This window comes from Rattus norvegicus, chromosome 6 (genome assembly GCF_021556685.1).
Source record: "Rattus norvegicus strain SHRSP/BbbUtx chromosome 6, alternate assembly SHRSP_T2T, whole genome shotgun sequence".
Lineage (NCBI taxonomy): Eukaryota > Metazoa > Chordata > Mammalia > Rodentia > Muridae > Rattus > Rattus norvegicus.
Window position 1 is genome coordinate 138,755,469 of NC_141539.1, and position 22,438 is coordinate 138,777,906.

The 22,438-nt window shown below is 44.3% G+C and overlaps 1 pseudogene and 2 gene segments (V, D, J or C); 1 reads left to right on the forward strand and 2 right to left on the reverse strand.

Moving 5' to 3' along the window:
• Window positions 1–22,438, reverse strand: part of LOC134479197 (Ig gamma-2A chain C region-like) — a 398,327-nt gene that overhangs the window by 323,503 nt on the left and 52,386 nt on the right.
• Window positions 12,900–14,412, forward strand: LOC148005509 (dihydrolipoyl dehydrogenase, mitochondrial pseudogene; annotated as a pseudogene).
• The window catches only part of LOC148005510 (Ig gamma-2C chain C region-like), a 390,070-nt gene continuing 384,046 nt past the window's right edge, over window positions 16,415–22,438 (reverse strand). The window contains 6 exon segments of the C gene segment in view: window positions 16,415–17,753; window positions 18,282–18,412; window positions 19,855–20,169; window positions 20,269–20,598; window positions 20,697–20,741; window positions 21,107–21,397. Coding sequence covers window positions 17,670–17,753; window positions 18,282–18,412; window positions 19,855–20,169; window positions 20,269–20,598; window positions 20,697–20,741; window positions 21,107–21,397 — 1,196 coding nt within the window.

Below are 22,438 nucleotides of genomic sequence, written 5' to 3' on the forward strand. Positions count from 1 at the left end.
TTGATGTGGAGGTCCTTGATCCACTTGGACTTAAGCTTTGTACAGGGTGATAAGCATGGATCGATCTGCATTCTTCTACATGTTGCCCTCCAGTTGAACCAGCACCATTTGCTGAAAATGCTATCTTTTTTCCATTGGATGGTTTTGGCTCCTTTGTCAAAAATCAAGTGACCATAGGTGTGTGGGTTCATTTCTGGGTCTTCAATTCTATTCCATTGGTCTATCTGTCTGTCTCTGTACCAATACCATGCAGTTTTTATCACTATTGCTCTGTAATACTGCTTGAGTTCAGGGATAGTGATTCCCCCTGAAGTCCTTTTATTGTTGAGGATAGCTTTAGCTATCCTGGGTTTTTTGTTATTCCAGATGAATTTGCAAATTGTTCTGTCTAACTCTTTGAAGAATTGGATTGGTATTTTGATGGGGATTGCATTGAATCTGTAGATTGCTTTTGGTAAAATGGCCATTTTTACTATATTAATCCTGCCAATCCATGAGCATGGGAGATCTTTCCATCTTCTGAGGTCTTCTTCAATTTCTTTCCTCAGTGTCTTGAAGTTCTTATTGTACAGATGTTTTACTTGCTTGGTTAAAGTCACACCGAGGTACTTTATATTATTTGGGTCTATTATGAAGGGTGTCGTTTCCCTAATTTCTTTCTCGGCTTGTTTCTCTTTTGTATAGAGGAAGGCAACTGATTTATTTGAGTTAATTTTATACCCAGCCACTTTGCTGAAGTTGTTTATCAGCTTTAGTAGTTCTCTGGTGGAACTTTTGGAATCACTTAAATATACTATCATGTCATCTGCAAATAGTGATATTTTGACCTCTTCTTTTCCGATCTGTATCCCTTTGATCTCCTTTTGTTGTCTGATTGCTCTGGCTAGAACTTCAAGAACTATATTGAATAAGTAGGGAGAGAGTGGGCAGCCTTGTCTAGTCCCTGATTTTAGTGGGATTGCTTCAAGTTTCTCTCCATTTAGTTTAATGTTAGCAACTGGTTTGCTGTATATGGCTTTTACTATGTTTAGGTATGGGCCTTGAATTCCTATTCTTTCCAGGACTTTTATCATGAAGGGGTGTTGAATTTTGTCAAATGCTTTCTCAGCATCTAATGAAATGATCATGTGGTTCTGTTCTTTCAGTTTGTTTATATAATGGATCACGTTGATGGTTTTCCGTATATTAAACCATCCCTGCATGCCTGGGATGAAGCCTACTTGATCATGGTGGATGATTGTTTTGATGTGCTCTTGAATTCGGTTTGCCAGAATTTTATTGAGTATTTTTGCGTCGATATTTATAAGGGAAATACGTCTGAAGTTCTCTTTCTTTGTTGTGTCTTTGTGTGGTTTAGGTATAAGAGTAATTGTGGCTTCGTAGAAAGAATTCGGTAGGGCTCCATCTGTTTCAATTTTGTGGAATAGTTTGGATAATATTGGTATGAGGTCTTCTATGAAGGTTTGATAGAATTCTGCACTAAACCCGTCTGGACCTGGGCTCTTTTTGGTTGGGAGACCTTTAATGACTGCTTCTATTTCCTTAGGAGTTATGGGGTTGTTTAACTGGTTTATCTTTTCCTGATTTAACTTCGATACCTGGTATCTGTCTAGGAAATTGTCCATTTCCTGAAGATTTTCAAATTTTGTTGAATATAGGTTTTTATAGTAAGATCTGATGATTTTTTTAATTTCCTCCGAATCTGTAGTTATGTCTCCCTTTTCATTTCTGATTTTGTTAATTTGGACACACTCTCTGTGTCCTCTCGTTAGTCTGGCTAAGGGTTTATCTATCTTGTTGATTTTCTCAAAGAACCAACTTTTGGTTCTGTTGATGCTTTCTATGGTCCTTTTTGTTTCTACTTGGTTGATTTCAGCTCTGAGTTTGATTATTTCCTGCCTTCTACTCCTCCTGGGTGTATTTGCTTCTTTTTGTTCTAGAGCTTTTAGGTGTGCTGTCAAGCTGCTGACATATGCTCTTTCCTGTTTCTTTCTGCAGGCACTCAGCGCTATGAGTTTTCCTCTTAGCACAGCTTTCATTGTGTCCCATAAGTTTGAGTATGTTGTATCTTCATTTTCATTAAATTCTAAAAAGTTTTTAATTTCTTTCTTTATTTCTTCCTTGACCAGGTTATCATTGAGTAGAGCATTGTTCAATTTCCACGTATATGTGGGCATTCTTCCCTTATTGTTATTGAAGACCAGTTTTAGGCCGTGGTGGTCCGATAGCACGCATGGGATTATTTCTATCTTTCTGTACCTGTTGAGGCCCGTTTTTTGACCAATTATATGGTCAATTTTGGAGAAAGTACCATGAGGAGCTGAGAAGAAGGTATATCCTTTTGCTTTAGGATAGAATGTTCTATAAATATCCGTTAAGTCCATTTGGCTCATGACTTCTCTTAGTCTGTCGACATCACTGTTTAATTTCTGTTTCCATGATCTGTCCATTGATGAGAGTGGGGTGTTGAAATCTCCCACTATTATTGTGTGAGGTTCAATGTGTGTTTTGAGCTTTAGTAAGGTTTCTTTTACGTATGTAGGTGCCCTTGTATTTGGGGCATAGATATTTAGGATTGAGAGTTCATCTTGGTTGATTTTTCCTTTGATGAATATGAAGTGTCCTTCCTTATCTCTTTTGATGACTTTTAATTGAAAATTGATTTTATTTGATATTAGAATGGCTACTCCAGCTTGCTTCTTCTGACCATTTGCTTGGAAAGTTGTTTTCCAGCCTTTCACTCTGAGGTAGTGTCTGTCTTTGTCTCTGAGGTGTGTTTCCTGTAGGCAGCAGAATGCAGGGTCCTCGTTGCGTATCCAGTTTGTTAATCTATTTCTTTTTATTGGGGAGTTGAGGCCATTGATATTGAGAGATATTAAGGAATAGTGATTATTGCTTCCTGTTATATTCATATTTGGATGTGAGGTTATGTTTGTGTGCTTTCATTCTCTTTGTTTTGTTGCCAAGACGATTAGTTTCTTGCTTCTTCTAGGGTATAGCTTGCCTCCTTATGTTGGGATTTACCATTTATTATCCTTTGTAGTGCTGGATTTGTAGAAAGATATTGTGTAAATTTGGTTTTGTCATGGAATATCTTGGTTTCTCCATCAATGTTAATTGAGAGTTTTGCTGGATACAGTAACCTGGGCTGGCATTTGTGTTCTCTTAGGGTCTGTATAACATCAGTCCAGGATCTTCTGGCCTTCATAGTTTCTGGCGAGAAGTCTGGTGTGATTCTGATAGGTCTCCCTTTATATGTTACTTGACCTTTTTCCCTTACTGCTTTTAATATTCTTTCTTTATTTTGTGCGTTTGGTGTTTTGACAATTATGTGACGGGAGGTGTTTCTTTTCTGGTCCAATCTATTTGGAGTTCTGTAGGCTTCTTGTATGTCTATGGGTATCTCTTTTTTTAGGTTAGGGAAGTTTTCTTCTATGATTTTGTTGAAGATATTTACTGGTCCTTTGAGCTGGGAGTCTTCACTCTCTTCTATACCTATTATCCTTAGGTTTGATCTTCTCATTGAGTCCTGGATTTCCTGTATGTTTTGGACCAGTAGCTTTTTCCGCTTTACATTATCTTTGACAGTTGAGTCAATGATTTCTATGGAATCTTCTGCTCCTGAGATTCTCTCTTCCATCTCTTGTATTCTGTTGGTGAAGCTTGTATCTACAGCTCCTTGTCTCTTCTTTTGGTTTTCTATATCCAGGGTTGTTTCCATGTGTTCTTTCTTGATTGCTTCTATTTCCATTTTTAATTCCTTCAACTGTTTGATTGTGTTTTCCTGGAATTCTTTCAGGGATTTTTGCGATTCCTCTCTGTAGGCTTCTAATTGTTTATTAATGTTTTCCTGTGTTTCCCTAAGTGTGTTCATGTCTTTCTTGAAGTCCTCCAGCATCATGATCAAATATGATTTTGAAACTAGATCTTGCTTTTCTGGTGTGTTTGGATATTCCATGTTTGTTTTGGTGGGAGAATTGGGCTCCGATGATGGCATGTAGTCTTGGTTTCTGTTGCTTGGGTTCCTGCGCTTGCCTCTCGCCATCAGATTATCTCTAGTGTTACTTTGTTCTGCTATTTCTGACAGTGGCTAGACTGTCCTATAAGCCTGTGTGTCAGGAGTGCTGTAGACCTGTTTTCCTCTCTTTCAGTCAGTTATGGGGACAGAGTGTTCTGCTTTCGGGCGTGTAGTTTTTCCTCTCTACAGGTCTTCAGCTGTTCCTGTGGGCCTGTGTCTTGAGTTCACCAGGCAGCTTTCTTGCAGCAGAAAATTTGGTCTTACCTGTGGTCCCGAGGCTCAGGTTCGCTCGTGGGGTGCTGCCCAGGGGCTCTCTGCAGCGGCAGCAACCAGGAAGACCTGTGCCGCCCCTTCCCGGAGCTTCAGTGCACCAGGGTTCCAGATGGTCTTTGGCTTTTTCCTCTGGCGTCCGAGATGTGTGTGCAGGGAGCAGTCTTCTGGTTTCCCAGGCTTGTCTGCCTCTCTGAAGGTTTAGCTCTCCCTCCCATGGGATTTGGGTGCAGAGAACTGTTTATCCGGTCTGTTTCCTTCAGGGTCCGGCGGTGTCTCTGGCAGGGGTCCTGCTGCTCCTGGGCCCTCCCCCACGGGAGCCCAGAGGCCTTATACAGTTTCCTCTTGGGCCAGGGATGTGGGCAGGGGTGAGCAGTGTTGGTGGTCTCTTCCCCTCTGCAACCTCAGGAGTGCCCACCTGACCAGGCGGTTGGGTCTCTCTCTCACCGGGTCTGGGAGCAGAGAGCTGCTGCAGGCCGGGATCTGCTGGTGTGGGACTTCCGGTAAACACAGAACGTGCCCGGTCCTAGAGAAATTCTGCTTCCGTGTGTCCCAAGCTCACCAGGCAGCTTTCTTGCAGCAGAAAATTTGGTCTTACCTGTGGTCCCGAGGCTCAGGTTCGCTCGTGGGGTGCTGCCCAGGGGCTCTCTGCAGCGGCAGCAACCAGGAAGACCTGTGCAGCCCCTTCCGGGAGCTTCAGTGCACCAGGGTTCCAGATGGTCTTTGGCTTTTTCCTCTGGCGTCCGAGATGTGTGTGCAGGGAGCAGTCTCTTCTGGTTTCCCAGGCTTGTCTGCCTCTCTGAAGGTTTAGCTCTCCCTCCCACGGGATTTGGGTGCAGAGAACTGTTTATCCGGTCTGTTTCCTTCAGGGTCCGGAGGTGTGTGGATGTAGTTTTATCCTGTGTGTTGAATTTTCAAATCAGAAATTTAGGGAGACCTTTTACAATAAAAATATGATGTACTATCTTATCATTAGACAGTAGCTGTGAAGTCTTCATTCATGTCTCATAAATGCTTAATATGAAAAATGATCATCAAATCACCATGCTATGTTACACTCATCAGAAAGGCAGAGGAAGGAGCAGAGGCATGGCCCATACTTTTGTATGTGATGGAGGTTTCAAGTCAAAGTTTGGAGGTGCAGAATAGTGTGTATACGTTTGCATGTGGGAGCCAAAGGACAACTTTGAATGTCACTCCTCAAGTGCTTTCTATCTTTGAAACAGGTTTACTCATGGGCCTGGAGTTTCACTAAAAATAATAAACTAACATTCCACTGAGTCCCCTGAGATCTGCTTCTACCTCACTTCCTTCTCTTAATGGGTTTATGAATATAAAACCAAATGCCCAGACATTAGACTAGATTCTGAAGGATCCAACTCAGATCCTCCCTCAATTACATGACAAATATATTGTGAGTTAAGCTATCCCTCTATCCCTTGACTCAAAAGTTTTAATAAAATTTCCAAGACAGGATTGTTTTCAAAGTACCTTCAAATTATTAACAAAAATTTGGTATCCTCACCCTCACCAATATATTGAGGCTCTGTTCCTTTTTTTTTTATTAACTTGAGTATTTCTTTTTTTATATATTTTTTATTAACTTGAGTATTTCTTATATACATTTCAAGTGTTATTCCCTTTCCCGGTAACCGGGCAAACATCCCCCTCCCCCCTCCCCTTCCTTATGGGTGTTCCCCTCCCAACCCTCCCCCCATTGCCGCCCTCCCCCCACCAGTCTAGTTCACTGGGGGTTCAGTCTTAGCAGGACCCAGGGCTTCCCCTTCCACTGGTGCTCTTACTAGGATATTCATTGCTACCTATGAGGTCAGAGTCCAGGGTCAGTCCATGTATAGTCTTTAGGTGGTGGCTTAGTCCCTGGAAGCTCTGGTTGCTTGGCATTGTTGTACTTTTGGGGTCTCGAGCCCCTTCAAGCTCTTCCAGTTCTTTCTCTGATTCCTTCAACGGGGGTCCTATTCTCAGTTCAGTGGTTTGCTGCTGGCATTCGCCTCTGTATTTGCTCTATTCTGGCTGTGTCTCTCAGGAGCGATCTACATCCGGCTCCTGTCGGTCTGCACTTCTTTGCTTCATCCATCTTGTCTAATTGGGTGGCTATATATGTATGGGCCACATGTGGGGCAGACTCTGAATGGGTGTTCCTTCAGTCTCTGTTTTAATCTTTGCCTCTCTCTTCCCTGCCAAGGGGATTCTTGTTCCCCTTTTAAAGAAGGAGTGAAGCATTCACATTTTGATCATCCGTCTTGAGTTTCCTTTGTTCTAGGGATCTAGGGTAATTCAAGCATTTGGGCTAATAGCCTCTTATCAATGAGTGCATACCATGTATGTCTTTCTGTGATTGGGTTAGCTCACTCAGGATGATGTTTTCCAGTTCCAACCATTTGCCTACGAATTTCATAAAGTCGTTGTTTTTGATAGCTGTTTAATATTCCATTGTGTAGATGTACCACATTTTCTGTATCCATTCCTCTGTTGAAGGGCATCTGGGTTCTTTCCAGCTTCTGGCTATTATAAATAAGGCTGCAATGAACATAGTGGAGCACGTGTCTTTTTTATATGTTGGGGCATCTTTTGGGTATATGCCCAAGAGAGGTATAGCTGGATCCTCAGGCAGTTCAATGTCCAATTTTCTGAGGATTCTCCAGACTGATTTCCAGAATGGTTGTACCAGTTTGCAGTCCCACCAACAATGGAGGAGTGTTCCTCTTCCTCCACATCCTCGCCAGCATCTGTTGTCCCCTGAGTTTTTGATCTTAGCCATTCTCACTGGTGTGAGGTGAAATCCCAGGATTGTTTTGATTTGCATTTCCCTTATGACTAAAGATGTTGAACATTTCTTTAGGTGTTTCTCAGCCATTCAGCATTCCTCAGCTGTGAATTCTTTGTGTAGCTCTGAACCCCATTTTTAATAGGGTTATTTGTCTCCCTGAAGTCTAACTTCTTGAGTTCTTTGTATATTTTGGATATAAGGCCTCTATCTGTTGTAGGATTGCTAAAGATCTTTTCCCAATCTGTTGGTTGCCATTTTGTCCTAACCACAGTATCCTTTGCCTTACAGAAGCTTTGCAGTTTTATGAGATGGGTGGGAGACTTTTAATGACTGCTTCTCTTTCTTTAGGAGTTATGGGGTTGTTTAAATGGTTTATCTGTTCCTGATTTAACTTTGGTACCTGGTATCTGTCTAGGAAATTGTCATTTCCTGAAGATTTTCAAGTTTTGTTGAATATAGGCTTTTGTAGTAGGATCTGATGATTTTTTGAATTTCCTCTGATTCTGTAGTTATGTTTCCCTTTTCATTTCTGATTTTGTTAATTTGGACACACTCTCTGTGTCCTCTGGTTTGTCTGGCTAAGGGTTTATCTATCTTGTTGCTTTTCTCAAAGAACCAGCTTTTGCTTCTGGTGATTCTTTGTATTGTCCTTTTTGTTTCTACTTGGTTGATTTCAGCTCTGAGTTTATTTCTTGCCTTCTACTCCTCCTGGGTGTATTTGCTTCTTTTTGTTCTAGAGCTTTTAGGTGTGCTGTCAAGCTGCTTATATATGCTCTCTCCTGTTTCTTTCTCCAGGCACTCAGAGCTATGAGTTTTCCTCTTAGCACGGCTTTCATCATGTCCCATAAGTTTGGGTATGTTTTACCTTCATTTTCATTAAATTCTAAGAAGTCTTTAATTTCTTTCTTTATTTCTTCCTTGACCAAGTTATCATTGAGTACAGCATTGTTCAACTTCCATGTATATGTGGGCGTTCTTCCCTTATTGTTATTGAAGACCAGCTTTAGCCCGTGGTGGTCTGATAGGATGCATGGGGTTATTTCTATCTTTCTGTATCTGTTGAGGCCTGTTTTATGACCAATTATATGGTCAATTTTGGAGAAAGTACAGTGAGGTGGTGAGAAGAATGTATATCCTTTTGTTTTAGGGTAGAATGTTCTATAAATATCTGTTAAGTCCATTCGGTTCATGACTTCTCTTAGTCTGTCTATGTGTCTGTTTAATTTCTGTTTCCATGATCTGTCCATTGATGAGAGTGGGGTGTTGAAATCTCCTACTATTATTGTGTGAGGTGCAATGTGTGCTTTGAGCTTTCGTAAGGTTTCTTTTATGTATGTAGCTGTCCTTGTATTTTGAGCATAGCTATTTAGGATTGAGAGTTCATCTTGGTGGATTTTTCCTTTGATGAATATGAAGTGTCCTTTTTTTATCTTTTTTGATGACTTTTAATTGAAAATCGATTTTATTTGATATTAGAATGGCTACTCCAGCTTGCTTCTTCTGACCATTTGCTTGGAAAGTTGTTTTCCAGCCTTTTACTCTGAGGTAGTGTCTGTCTGAGGTGTGTTTCCTGTAGACAGCAGAATGCAGGGTCTTCATTGCGTATCCAGTTTGTTAATCAATGTCTTTTTATTGGGGAGTTGAGACCATTGATGTTGAGAGGTAGTAAGGAATAGTGATTATTGCTTCCTGTTATATTCATATTTGGATGTGAGATTATGTTTGTGTGCTTTTCTTCTCTTTGTTTTGTTGCCAAGACGATTAGTTTCTTGCTTTTTCTCGGGTGTAGCTTGCCTCCTTATGTTGGGCTTTACCATTTATTATCCTTTGTAGTGCTGGATTTGTAGAAAGATATTGTGTAAATTTGGTTTTGTCATGGAATATCTTGGTTTCTCCATCTGTGTTAATTGAGAGTTTTGCTGGATACAGTAACCTGGGCTGGCATTTGTGTTCTCTTAGTGTCTGTATGACATCTGTCCAGGATCTTCTGGCTTTCATAGTCTCTTGTGAGAAGTCTGGTGTGATTCTGATAGGTCTGCCTTTATATGTTACTTGACCTTTTTCCCTTACTGCTTTTAAAATTCTTTCTTTGTTTTTTTTGTATTTGATGTTCTGACTATTATGTGATAGGAGGAGTTTCTATTCTGGTCCAATCTATTTGGAGTTCTGTAGGCTTCTTTTATGTTTATGGGCTTCTCTTTCTTTGGATTAGGGAAATTTTCTTCTATAAATTTGTTGAAGATAGTTTCTTGTCCTTTAAGTTGGGAGTCTTCACTCTCTTCTATACCTATTATCCTTAGATTTGATATTCTCATTGTGTCCTGGATTTCCTGTATGTTTTGGACCAGTAGCTTTGTGCATTTTACATTATGTTTGACAGTTGTGTCAATGTTTTCTATGGCATCTTCTGCCCGTGTGATTCTCTCTTCTGTCTCTTGTATTCGGTTGGTGATTCTTGCATATGTGACTTCTGATCTTTTCCCTAGGTTTTCTATCTTCAGGGTTGTCTCCCTTTGTGCTTCCTTTATTGTTTCTATTTCCATTTTTATATCCTGAATGTTTTTTCCATTTCCTTTACCTGTTTGGTTGTGTTTTTCTGTAATTCTTTAAGGGATTTTTGTGTTTCCTCTTTAAGGGCTTCTATTTGTTTACTTGTGTTGTCTTGTATTTCTTCAAGTCAATTATCTATGTCCTTCTTAATGTCCTTCATCATTATCATAAAATGTGATTTTAAACCCAAATCTTGCTTTTCTGGTGTTTTGGATATCCAGTATTTGCTTTGGTGGGAGAACAGGGCTTTGCTGATGCCATGTCGTCTTGGTTTCTGTTGCTTAGGTTCCTTGCTTGCCTCTCACCATCAGGTTGTCTCTGGTGTTGGCTTGTCTTGCTGACTTTGAAAGTAGCTTGGCCCTCCTGTAGGCCTGTTTTCTTTCAGCCATATCTGGGAACAGAGAACTCTGCTCATAGGTGTGTAGGTGTTTTTGACAACTGGCTTTCAATTCTTGACACAGACAGAACACTGAAGGGTCCTTCCCTTGACTGCTCCTAAATCCCAGTGCCCAGGGGTCAGAGATGGCATTAGGTGATTTCCTCTTTCATCCGGAATGTGGGCAGAAACTATGTTTCTTTTGGGTTCTCAGGAGTGTCCACAGTTCTGAGGGTCCATCTCTCTCCACCACGGGATTTGGGTTCAGGGACTTGTCAACTTTCTATTGTCTTAAATCTATGTCCAAGCAACATTCTCTGTTGGCTATCCCACAACAAGATTTCATCAAAGTAGTGGTCCTGGGCTGTATCTTGATTGGTCCAGTACATGCCTACCAGTAGAATGCTCCATGTTTGAGCCCTGTCATCATATAAACTAGGTGTAGTGAATATAAGCCTGTATTTCCAGTACTGCATACGTGAAGGCAGATGGATCAGAAATTCAAAGTGATCTTTGACTACATAATAAAAAGTCAGAGGCCAACCTGGGATATACAAGAATTTACTCCCCCCCAAAAAAAACCCCAAAACCAATACCAAATAAGATAGCATTCTGCTTGAAGCAACTATGTCTAGCCACTGTGTCTAAACATCAAGTTCAGGGTTTTTCAGAGTGTCAGAGATGAGTGCCCAAGGTCCTTCCAAGAAGTAGAACAAGTGGCAGATGATAGATGCATGATAGATAGAGGATAGATATAAACAGTAGATAGACATAGAGGATGGTAAAGATAGAAATGATATGCAGGCAGACAGCAGAGGGACCACAGATTTTAGACCTAGATGACAGATGGATGATACATAGAAATCTTGTAGCTACACCTCCAGTTGCAGAAGGCTGGTTATTGTGATAGTTTGTATATGCTTGTCGAAGGGAGTGGCACTATTAGGAAGTATGGCCCTATTGGAGTAGGCATGGCATTGTGGGTATGGGCTTAAGACCCTCATCCTAGTTGCCTGGAAGTTAGTATTCTGCTAGCTGCCTTCAGATGAAGATATAGAACTCTCAGCTCTAATTGTACTATGCCTGCCTGGATGCTGCCATGCTCCTGGTTTGATGATAAGGGACTGAACTTCTGAACCTGTAAGCCAGCCCCAATTAAATGTTGTCCTTTATAAAACTTGCATTGGCCATGGTGTCTGTTCACTGCAGTAGAACCCTAACTAAGACAGTTATGTAGACAGATATAGACTCAGAGCCTGGGGAGGGACTGAAGTCTTTTAAAGAACTGGCCACTCTATTGGAGTGTGCACTGGCTCATTTTTGTGTGTCACAAGCTAGAATCATCAGAGAGAAAGGAGCCTTACTTGAGGAAATGCCTCCATGAGATCAGCTGTAAGGCATTATTCAATCAGTGATCACTGGGAGAGGACCCAGCCTGAGATGGGTGGTGACATTCCTGGGCTGGTCATCCTGGCTTCTGTAAGAAAGCAGGCTGACCAAGCAATGTGAAGCAAGCCAGTAAGCAAGACCCCTCCATGGCCTCTGCATCATCTCCTGTCTCCAGGATCCTGCCCTGTGTGAGTTCCTGTCCTGACTTCCTTCAGTGGTTATCAGCAATGTGGAAGTGTGAGCCAAATAAACTCTTTCTTCCCCGAGTTGCTTTTTGGTTCTGGCATTTCATCAAAATGTGAAAAACCTGAATTAAGACAGGTAGGAACTGTGAGTGTTAAGTTTGATATTCCTGGGACAAGGCAGCAGGATGGAACCTGAGGCAGGAGCTGATGTTGTGACCCCATGCAAGATTCTTCCTTCTCTGATATAATGGTTCATTTGCTTGTCACCTTGATTGGATTAAGTGGTGGCATTTCTTAGGAGGGGGTCTTCTCAGAGGTAATTAGATTTGAGAGCTCTGAACTAATCAGTTGGTCAACCTGTGGTCTGACAGATTGAGAATATGATGGCGTTATGGGGGGTAGTGAATGGTAGAGAGAGGACCTAGTAGAGGGAATCACTTAGGGTGTAAATTTGGAACTACATCTGTCCCTGGACACTTTCTAAATTCCACTTGTAGGTTATGAGCCAAGATATAGCCTTGTCATGAGAAAGAATGTTGAGGAAACTGGCTTGTTCCTGGAACAGGGGCCAATATCCAGGATCCAGGCCTACCCTGAGTACAGGAGCCAGTGTTCATGGAAGTGGCTATTGATGGCTGAAGAGCAAGATCTACTTGCTACAATAGACACTCCTTGCCTGTGTGTCCAAAGCTTGGCAAATATACAGCCATGTGGACAGGAATAGTGTTACTCCTTGGCCCTGGTTATACCCTTATCTCTCAGATTCCTGTCTGTAGCAAGTAACAAGACACTGGCACATACCACCACAGAGCTTCCCATATCTGCATTGTCTTCACAGTGACAGACCGATGTCTCTTAAAATGTGAGCCAAAATAAGTCACTTTTTGTTTCCTGTCATGTATTTGGTTACAGTAGTAAGTTTTAAAGTCCTAAGCTCAGGACACTGATATATGTGTACATTTGGATACCGAGTTGGACACTGGATCAGTCTAGGGTATCAAACACAGTAGGAGGAGGTCCTTGGAGAGGGGCAGTTTGTACACAGATGCACACACAGGGAGGAGACTGTAACAATTAGTCAGTGGATAGTGTATTGCTTCTACAAGACAAGGGATGGCTGAATGCTATGACTGCACAGCTAGGTGGGGCACAGGACTGACTCTTTCTGCAACATGGAGAAATCTAACCTCAGATGCCATATCCCAAATTCTTGGCTTCCACAGTTGGCAGAGAATGGAGTTCTGCTTTTCAAGCAGCCTATGGAAACTGGTATTAGAAGTTGAATGGCGGAAGGCCCTGGTGTAGGGACCGGAACCAGGGAAGATGCAGAGCTGAAGTGGCGTGTACTGCTCCTTGGCCAAGAAAGGCCATTTCAATCGGCTACCTCATGGCCTCAAGGGGCTTCTTCAGTTCCTTTAAGAACGTATTCAGATCAACCAATTGATGCCGATGTAACAGTGATAGGTTCTGGTCCTGGAGGATATGTTGCTGCCATTGAAGCTGCCCAGTTAGGCTTTAAGACAGTCTGCATTGAGAAGAATGAAACACTTAGAGGAACATGCTTGAATGTTGGTTGTATTCCTTCAAAGTCTTTATTAAATAATTCTCGTTATTACCATTTGGCCCATGGAAAAGATTTTGCATCTAGGGGAAGTGAAATACCAGAAGTTCGCTTGAATTTAGAGAAGATGATGGAGCAGAAGCGTTCTGCAGTAAAAGCATTAACAGGGGGGAATTGCCCACTTATTCCAACAAAATAAGGTTGTTCATGTCAATGGATTTGGAAAGATAACTGGCAAGAATCAGGTTATAGCTACAACAGCGGATATCAGCACTCAGGTTATTGGCACCAAAAACATCCTTATAGCTACGGGCTCAGAAGTTACTCCTTTTCTTGGAATCATGATTGATGAAAGCACCATAGTGTCTTTTACAGGAGCTTTATCTTTAAAAAAAGTTCCAGAGAAGTTGGTTTTTATTGGTGCAGGAGTAATCGGTGTGGAATTGGGTTCAGTTTGGCAAAGACTTGGTGCAGATGTGACAGCGGTTGAATTTTTGGGTCATGTGGGTGGAATAGAAATTAGCATGGAGATATCTAAAAATTTTCAACATATTCTTCAAAATCAAGGATTTAAGTTTAAACAATATACAAAAGTTACTGGTTCCACCAAGAAGTCAGATGGAAAGATTGATGTGTCTGTCGAAGCTGCTTCTGGTGGGAAAGCTGAGGTCATTATGTGTGATGTATTCTTGGTTTGCATTGGTCGATGGCCCTTTACTCAGAATTTGGGACTAGAAGAGCTTGGAATTGAACTAGATCCCAAAGGTAGAATTCCAGTCAATACCAGATTTCAAACTAAAATTCCAAATATCTTTGCTATTGGAGATGTGGTTGCTGGTCCAACGTTGGCTCACGAAGCAGAAGATGAAGGCATCATCTGTGTTGAAGGAATGGCAGGCGGTGTTGTCCACATTGATTATAATTGTGTGCCGTCAGTGATCTACACACATCCTGAGGCTGCTTGGGTTGGCAAATCAGAAGAACAGTTGAAAGAAGAGGGTGTCGAGTTCAAAGTTGGAAAATTCCCATTTGCTGCCAACAGCAGAGCTAAAACAAATGCTGACACAGAAGGCATGGTGAAGATTCTTGGATATAAATCAACAGAGAGAGTACTGGGACATATTCTAGGACCAGGTGCTGGAGAAATGGTGACTGAGGCTGCCCTGCATTGGAATACGGAACTTCCTGTGAAGATATAGCTACAGTCTGCCATGCACATCCAACCTTAGAGAAGCAAACTTGGCTGCATCTTTTGGCAAACCAATCAACTTTTAATTAGAGGATTGCTTTTATTAAAATCTGGAAGCTTTTGTCAACATTACATTTTTGAACAGGATTAATCTCCCAGTCCCAAGAATTTGTAGGATGAAATTATGAAACTTCTGGAAGGTATTTAGTAGGGTTCGAACAGAATGGAATAAACTTGTATACCTATGTAGCAAGAATTTTGTTCCAGTGCATTAATGCAAAGAGAAAGCGACATATACTAGCATCCTGGGAAGTTTTTGACCTGTTTTCATACTGTCTATGAGATTCAACATCACTGAACTAGCACTCATAGATTTTACCTCTAATTTTGTGGAGGTGAGTCTGTTGACAAGGAAGGAGTCGGAGAATACATGTGAACAACTTGAGGAGAACTGGCCAGGTTACTTTAAATTTGGTTTTCATATTGGAAACGAGTCAGTGACTAGAACAAGATTCAAATATGTACAAACAACTTACATAAATAAAGGTGATTGTCTCTCATTTTATTTAACTTCCAAATTCCTGGCAGTTTAGAGGTAGAACTACGTGTTTAAACATTAAGGTTATAGGTCTGTAAGTCTAAATGAAGATTCTGTCTACAGAACTATTAAGTGGAGACTTATGATTATACCAGGGAATGAAGATACCAAAATAAACATGTCTTAAATAAAAAAAAGAAGTTGAATGGCATAAAACTACAGAGGAGCCTAGCCCAGGTGCCCTGGAGAGATGAAACACGATGGGTCTCTTGCAGCTCAGCTTTCTTAGCCGTGGAGTGAACAGTTTTTAACCTGACTGTACTTTTCTCAGTCTGCCAGAGAGGTCCAAACGTCCCCAAGAAGCAGAAGGGAGATGCCTGCTTTTACTGTGGGGTCTCAGGGAAGTTGCCTGCCTTGCCAGTATCTCGAGGCTTAAATGTTATCAACTCAAAGCGCTTATTCACCTGTCTTGCATACTTTAGAGCGAGGCTGGTTTGGTCATATTTTGGTCCTGAGATATATAGAGACACGGTTAGCTCTTGAAGGCCTAGGACAGAGACATTCCCTTGTACTCCAGGTTCCACTGCTCCTCATAGTAACTATAACTATGTTCCAAGCATCTGGCTTTAGCTCAGCTTCTCAGCAGGTCTGGACCCAAGCCCAGATTCTCTGCAGCTCACTGTGCAGTAGGTACTGGTTATGAGTCAAATGGCACACTTTATTGCCTGTCATTGTGTGGCTCCCAAAGCAGAAATGCCACTTACAGGAATCAGATGCTTCTCAGTCCCAGGTAGAACGCTTCTCCCACAACAGCAGAAGCTGCAGTTGCATTGCTAGCCAGGTCCACACTGCTGCTGCAACTGCACCAGATTTTGTGGCTAGTCCAGTCCCTGAGTCTCCACCACACTCCTCTGCCAGGGCCTATGTAGCCCTGCATCTTAGGATGTTCCAGCTACAAAACTACGCCTTGGGAATGCAGTGAGAACAGACCACCCTGACACTACTGAGCTCCATCTTTCTTTCCCCAGCCCCCCGATCTGCCTCAGAAAGTCTGTTACCCTGTACCAGCGCAAGTGGAGGCCATTTCCACCAGACTGTCTTCTCTACTGCAAGTTATCAGGCTATAACCCTCACTCAAGCTACAGCATCTGTTCCTCTCATATGGGTGGTTCCTATCTTTTGCTTCCTGACTATCCCTCCCTCATGGCCACCATGGCCTGCAAATTCAGAATGACTCCCAACCATAGATCATCCCCACTTGATTATGGGATAGTTGGAGGGGACTTGAGCTGAGTGGTTTGTGCTTTGGGAATGTTAGCATGTTTTGTGTGTGGTGTGTGTGTGTGTGTGTGTGTGTGTGTGTGTGTGTGTATGTATGCATGTGTGAGTGTGTGTGTACATGTGTATGTATGCATGTGTGAGTGTGTTTGTGTACATGTGCATGTATATATTTGTGTGTGTGTGTGTGTGTGTGTGTGTGTGTGTGTGTGTGTGTGTGATTTTTGTATAAGGAGAGTGGGGGCTGGTCCACACAGGAAGAACAGAGCGAGTTGTACAATGTTGAAGGATGTTTTATTATTATTTTAAAAAGATGAACAGGGACCTTAAAGACATGACTGGACTCCAGAAAATTTAAAGAAAAAGCTGGCAAAGCTAAGCTTCAGGTCAGTGAATATCTCTTGGAGTCCCCTAAGCGCCAAGAACTCCCCCCAAGCCCCCCACCCCCCGCTTTCCTTCCAGAGTTTCTCCTTTGACTTTGTTGGGGGACTCTGGCCTGGCATTTGCCTTGATATGAAATGGAGAAACAGTCACGGCGCCTCTCCAATGCCAGCGGTCAGTCAGCCTCAGTGCCCCAGGCCTGGGCTCTCTCCTTGGATGTTTACTCTAATTGGTGTTCTCTGCTGTCAGTGGCCCAATCTGGATGCCGGGCTGCAGGAAAAGCCCACTCCTGCCTGGCTTTCAAAGCATCCTCTCTTTTCCCCCATGTTGCTCCTGGACCACCTTCTGGACTGATCAGGGTGTGTTCATCATGCTCTTCTCCTACAGACTTTTCTGTGTTGCTCAGCCACTGCTCAGGGGCTCCTGCACCTGCTAGGGCCCAACAGAGACTATGAAGCTGAGTATCTCTCTAGATCATCTGGTGAGGTAACAGGGTCTTCAAGCTGTGGAGTCAGCAGTGTCTCCGATGGGATTTTATATCTGGGAATTCATCACATCGCATGGATGGCAGGAAGAGGCATCTTCACAAGGAGCCCCATCTTACAGTCCAAGAAGTGAGAGTTCACTTAGGTGTCAGAGAAAAACATGGCAAGGCACTGGTCGGGTGAAGGCCGTTAGAATCACCTTTGGTAGTCTTTCCCAGAGAGGTCCCTTTGGGGCCTTCTCAGTCTCAGAGATATATGGAAAGTCCTCCTCTCCCAGAGAAGCATGTTTTTTCAGAGGACTGTGTAGACAGGATTGGCTCTAAGGCTCATCTGCTTCTAAATGCATGCAGGTGATGCAACCCCTCCTGGGAGAGTGCCTGGCTGAGAGCTAGACACCATGTAGAAGAAACACAGCAATTTTGGCCTATCCATTGTTCTGGCTGTGGTAGTAGTACTTGGGTCCTGTTGGCTACCGTCTGTGGTAAAGCCTGCTCTCCACATGCTCCTTCCAATGTGGAAGGGATGTTGATAGCAGAGTGAGAGCCATAAGATCAAAGAATGCTGAGATGAGAAGGCAGTATAACCTGTGTGTCTGGTTGTTCAGCAGCATGGGCTTGGTCCTAGAGGGCTAGCAAGCTCTGGCGCCTTCTGTAGAGACAAGCTAGGCACCTTGCCCAATCATGTTTCTGTAGTCAGGGACCATCGTCTGCTTCACCTGCACCACCGAGGAGAAGATCCACTTCACCTGCGAGGTGCAAAAGTGAGATGTTATGTGCCTGACCTCACTCTCCTCCGTCTTGTACACCAAGACAGGGCAGTCCCCAATCTTAGGGTGTCATACATCTAGAGTGAGGATAAAACAGTGAGATCACAGGGCGTGCTGTGAGTGGAGTTTTGGGATGGCTTATAGCTATAGCAAGGGGGACATTGTAGGGACAGCATAGGGATCTGGTGAGGACCAGGTGTAGAGTGGGGATCAGCCACAGGAACAGTGTGCAGCGAGTATTGGAGACAGTGTAAGGATAGGGTGGGTGACAACTTGGGGGAGCATCAAGACAAATTAGAGACAACATGGACAATGTGGTTACAATATAGAACAGAGGGACAAGGAGGGAGTGGCATGAGTACAGCATATGACTTTGTGGAAGATAGCATATGATGATGAGAGAGAGCTTGAGACGGTATGGGACAGGTAGGGACATCATGGGTCACTATGGGGATGGCTTGGGTATAGTGTAGATATTGTGGGGATGGTGGGGGAAATGGGGCTGACCTTGAAGAGTGTGACAGAGGCGCTGTAGCACACACTGAGCAGGAAGAGGCTGATGAAGATGGTGATGGTTGTCCAGAGCCCGTCCAGCTCCCCGTCTTGGGCCTCAGCACAGGTTTCATTCAGTTCCAGCTCTGCACAGAGAGGGCAGTCAGTCCTTGCCCCAACAAAGTGGGGCTAGGGCCATTCCCTGTGTGACAGGAGGCTGTGTGTAGACCCAGGAGAAAGCTGCAGCCTGACTGGTCCAGCAGACCCTCCCTGGGGCCATCTTTCTTTTCTGTTCTCTCTAGATCAGAAACTCCAGCTCCCCAAAGTGCTGCAGTTTTGTCCCTGAGCTCACCAGACACCCTGGACATGATGGTGGTCTGGCCTGTACAGTAGGTCATTCTGTGTGTCCCCACCTTCAGTTCTGAGCCTGGCTAGGGTGAGTCAAGTCTTGAGACCCCTGTAGGTAGAAGCTCTGCATCCTGCCTGATCTACTGCCTGTCTCCTGGTGACTGAATTCAGAGGGCCAGAGTGAGGGTAGAGCCCGTGTTTGGTGATGCCTGGGCTTCCTAGAAGGTCCACATTGGGAAGTGAGCCTGGTTATACAGCTATGGGAGAGTGTTAACTTTAAGGGATGAAAATAGGGAAATAGGGATAGAGGGTCAAACTGGGTTTAGGGGTACTTGTGTGTGTTAGGGGTAAATGGTTAGGTGTCCATGAGAGATCTTTCATCTGCACTGGTCCAAATGTGGACATTTAGATAGTGTTTAAGTATATCCGGACACTAAGATGGACTTGGTGGCTATACAGGTTGCCTAGGTGAGGTATCAATGGGTGAATGTATGCTTGGAGGTACCATGAGGTTTGAGTGATGCTTAGCAGGCTGGTTCTAATAGTTCTATGTGGGTATCTGAGTAGCCACTTCCTTGGGAGCAGCTAGAGTCACAGGTCTCAGTGTCTTGGAGCTTAGGTCTGAACGGATGTCATATGGGAGGTAGTGTCCTTCAGAGAAGTCATCCCTATCCCTATCTCTGGAGGTCTGGCCGAGATGAATGGACTTCATGTATGACTAAGACTCTGTCAGTGTCACAGCTTGCCTATGTAATGCACACAAGACCTCCTTGGTCAAGATAGGTGAGTTGTGGTAGAGGGAAGGACAGACAGACGAAGGTGGGGTTTGTGTTGAGGTGGGAGGCATTCCCTATGCTGATTTTTTTGGGATATTTTCTATAGTTATTTCCAGTCCCATCACAGAACAGTTGCTGGTTGTGGGGAAGAGTATGGAGAGGGCCCCTTGGGCCAAACTTAGTATCCAGAGAGGGAGGATCTCTGGCAAGGCCAGGTACACTTGCATGCTCTGGGTCTGGCAGTGTAAGACCTTGTTCTTTCTTGGAGGGTAACTTACACCTTGAACCCTGGCCAGACCCCACAGCCTGTGGCTGAGGCATATCGTGAACTATATACCATATAAAGAACCAGGCTAATCTCACAGGGTCCCATCTCTGGGTGCTTTATTTATAGGATCAGGGGTTAGGGCTGGTGTCAGTGTCTTGTAAGACCTGGGGTGTGGCTAAGCACTGTGCTCATTTACCAGGAGAGCGGGACAGGTTCTTCTGTGTGTGGTGGTTATGAAGAGCCTCGTGCACCACAGAGCAGGTATAAATGTCTCCTCGCATCCAACTGTCCGTGTCCACACTGAGCTTGCTGTAGAGGAAGTAGGACTCATCTGAGTCCAGCACGGGTAGGGTGTTCTTGTAGTCCTGCTCCAGCTCCCCATTCCTTTCCCACTCCACACTGATGGATGGGGGGTAGAAGCTGGTGACCATGCAGGTGAGGCTAACCTTATTCTTGGACATTTGTTCACGAGGTGGAGGAAAGGTGTATACTTGAGGTGTCCGGGCTTTTCCTGTGGGGTTAGAAGCAGACACAGAGGTCATGGCCGTCCACGCAGGCATTTATTCTTACGCCCATCCCAGCCCCCATGAAGTCAGCCTGAAGTTCCCACCTCTGGGTTTTGAGATGGTTTTCTCGATGGGGCTTGGGAGGTCTTTGTTGTTGACCTTGCATTTGAACTCCTTGCCGCTCATCCAGTCCTGGTGCTGGATATGGAGGGTACTGACCACTCGGAAGGTACCGTTGAGCTGCTCCTCATGGGGTTGTGTCTGAGCTGTGAATACTCGTACGTTGTCCACAAACCAGCTGAACTGGACGTCTGGCTCCTCCTCGCTCACATCCACCACCACACAGGTGACCTTGGGGGTCAGGGTGATCATGAGTGTATCCTTGGGCTTTGGGGGGAAGATGAAGACAGATGGTCTACCCAAGTTGTCATCACCTGGTGGAGAGAGATAGGGTGGGTCAGCAACTGTCCTCCATCATTTGGCTGTTTGGGACGATCATGTCTTGGAACTAAAGGATACTTAAATGACTTACATGAACAGATATCTGTGGGGGGTCTGGGCTTGGGTCTTCTGGGCTCTGCAGAGAAAAGACTGGGCATTAATGGGGCCTGGAAGGGAGAAGGCAATAGTCTGGGGAGGAGAACGATGGCCCTAGTGTTGTCTCAGGCCAAGGTGTTCCTGGATATGACCATTTACAAGTTGAGACCCATGTCCACTTCTGTGTGTCCCTGATGTGAGCTACTGGTAGTCATTCCAGAGGACCACTTTCTGAGTGTGAGGAACACAAAAAGAAGTTTCTAGGAGGTAGACACAAAGGAAGCCCACTGCCCTGATTGGTGTTGTCTCTCTGCCAAGGTCTGTTCAGTTTGGTTGTTCTATACAAGGGGTTGACCCCAGCCTGACCTCCTGATTAAATATTATCTCCCTTGGTCACCCTCTTACCAATTCTCTTGATCAAGTTGCTTTTGGTGGCTGGGTGGGCTACGCTGCAGGTGACGGTCTGGCTGGACCAGGTGCTGGAGGGAACAGTCACCGAGCTGCTGAGGGTGTAGAGCCCAGACTGCAGGACAGCTGGGAAGGTGTGCACACCGCTGGACAGGGCTCCAGAGTTCCATTTTACGGTTACCGGCTCAGGGAAATAGCCTTTGACAAGGCATCCTAGTGTTACCAAGGATCCAGATGTGCCACTGCATCCAGGGACCAAGGGATAGACAGATGGGGCTGTTGTTCTGGCTGCAAGATAGGAAGATGTGTGAGCTTATCAGACAGGGCTGGATCCAGGCACCTGGAGGAGTTCTGTCCTTGGTCCTACAAGGATGCCAGGCTTCTGCAAAGAGCATGCATATCACCTAGACCAAGGCATCACCTTGACGGTTCCAACTGCCTTACCTTAGACCCTCTCCACCCCAGGATCACCAGCTAGGCTTGGCCAGTTGAACTTCTGAGCACGGCTCTATTCCAAATGCATTTTCAGAAAGCTGGTGGATGAGTTCTCCATGTGTTTCCTATGTCCCGCTCTAGAGCCTCTTGCATCTGTGTCTTGAGGCTGTGCACGTCATTCGTGTTTCCCTTCAGTGAGTCTTCATTGCCTTCCCTGGCTCTGCCTGTCCTGCTATGCTGCCTCTTGCTGTCCTGGTGTTCCTTTGCTCCCTCTCCTGTGTCACTGGTGCCAGCTTATGTGTCTGGCATCTGTTTTTAATAGGCCTTGTTTTTAATTTGTGGCCCTGGTCTCAGGTCTTTCACACATTCAGGTCCATGACCTTGGTCATGCAGGCTAAGCCTTCAGAGTTGGGTTTGAGCTAAAGAGAGTGAACAAATCCCACTCCTAGGCTCCTGACTCTTGAGTCTACACTGACTGCACGATGTATGGGACACTTCCTCAGCCTCTGGGTTACTTCAATTCCTAAATCTGGGCTCTGGGCTCTGCTTGACCTTGGTACTCTTTGAATCTTCTTCCTTGACTTCTGAGGTTCAGCAAGCCTGTCATGAACCTTCCCATCATGGGCATCCCTGGTCTGCCCTGTCCTGACTTCTCTGGATGTCTCTGTGCTTCTTGTCCTCTGCAGCGTGTTTTATTAATGGATATCTAATGAGCTCAGCTCTAGTTCCCCTACTGCCTCTTCTCTTATCCTGAACCCCACACTCATCCCTGCCTTCTCCTGTGTCACTGGCGCCAGTGTCTCCAGATCCCAACGAGTCCCCCTTTTCTTTCTAGAAGCTTTGAGCCCCTGAGTTTAGGATATGCTGCCATTCACGAGGAAACTGGTTGTCAGG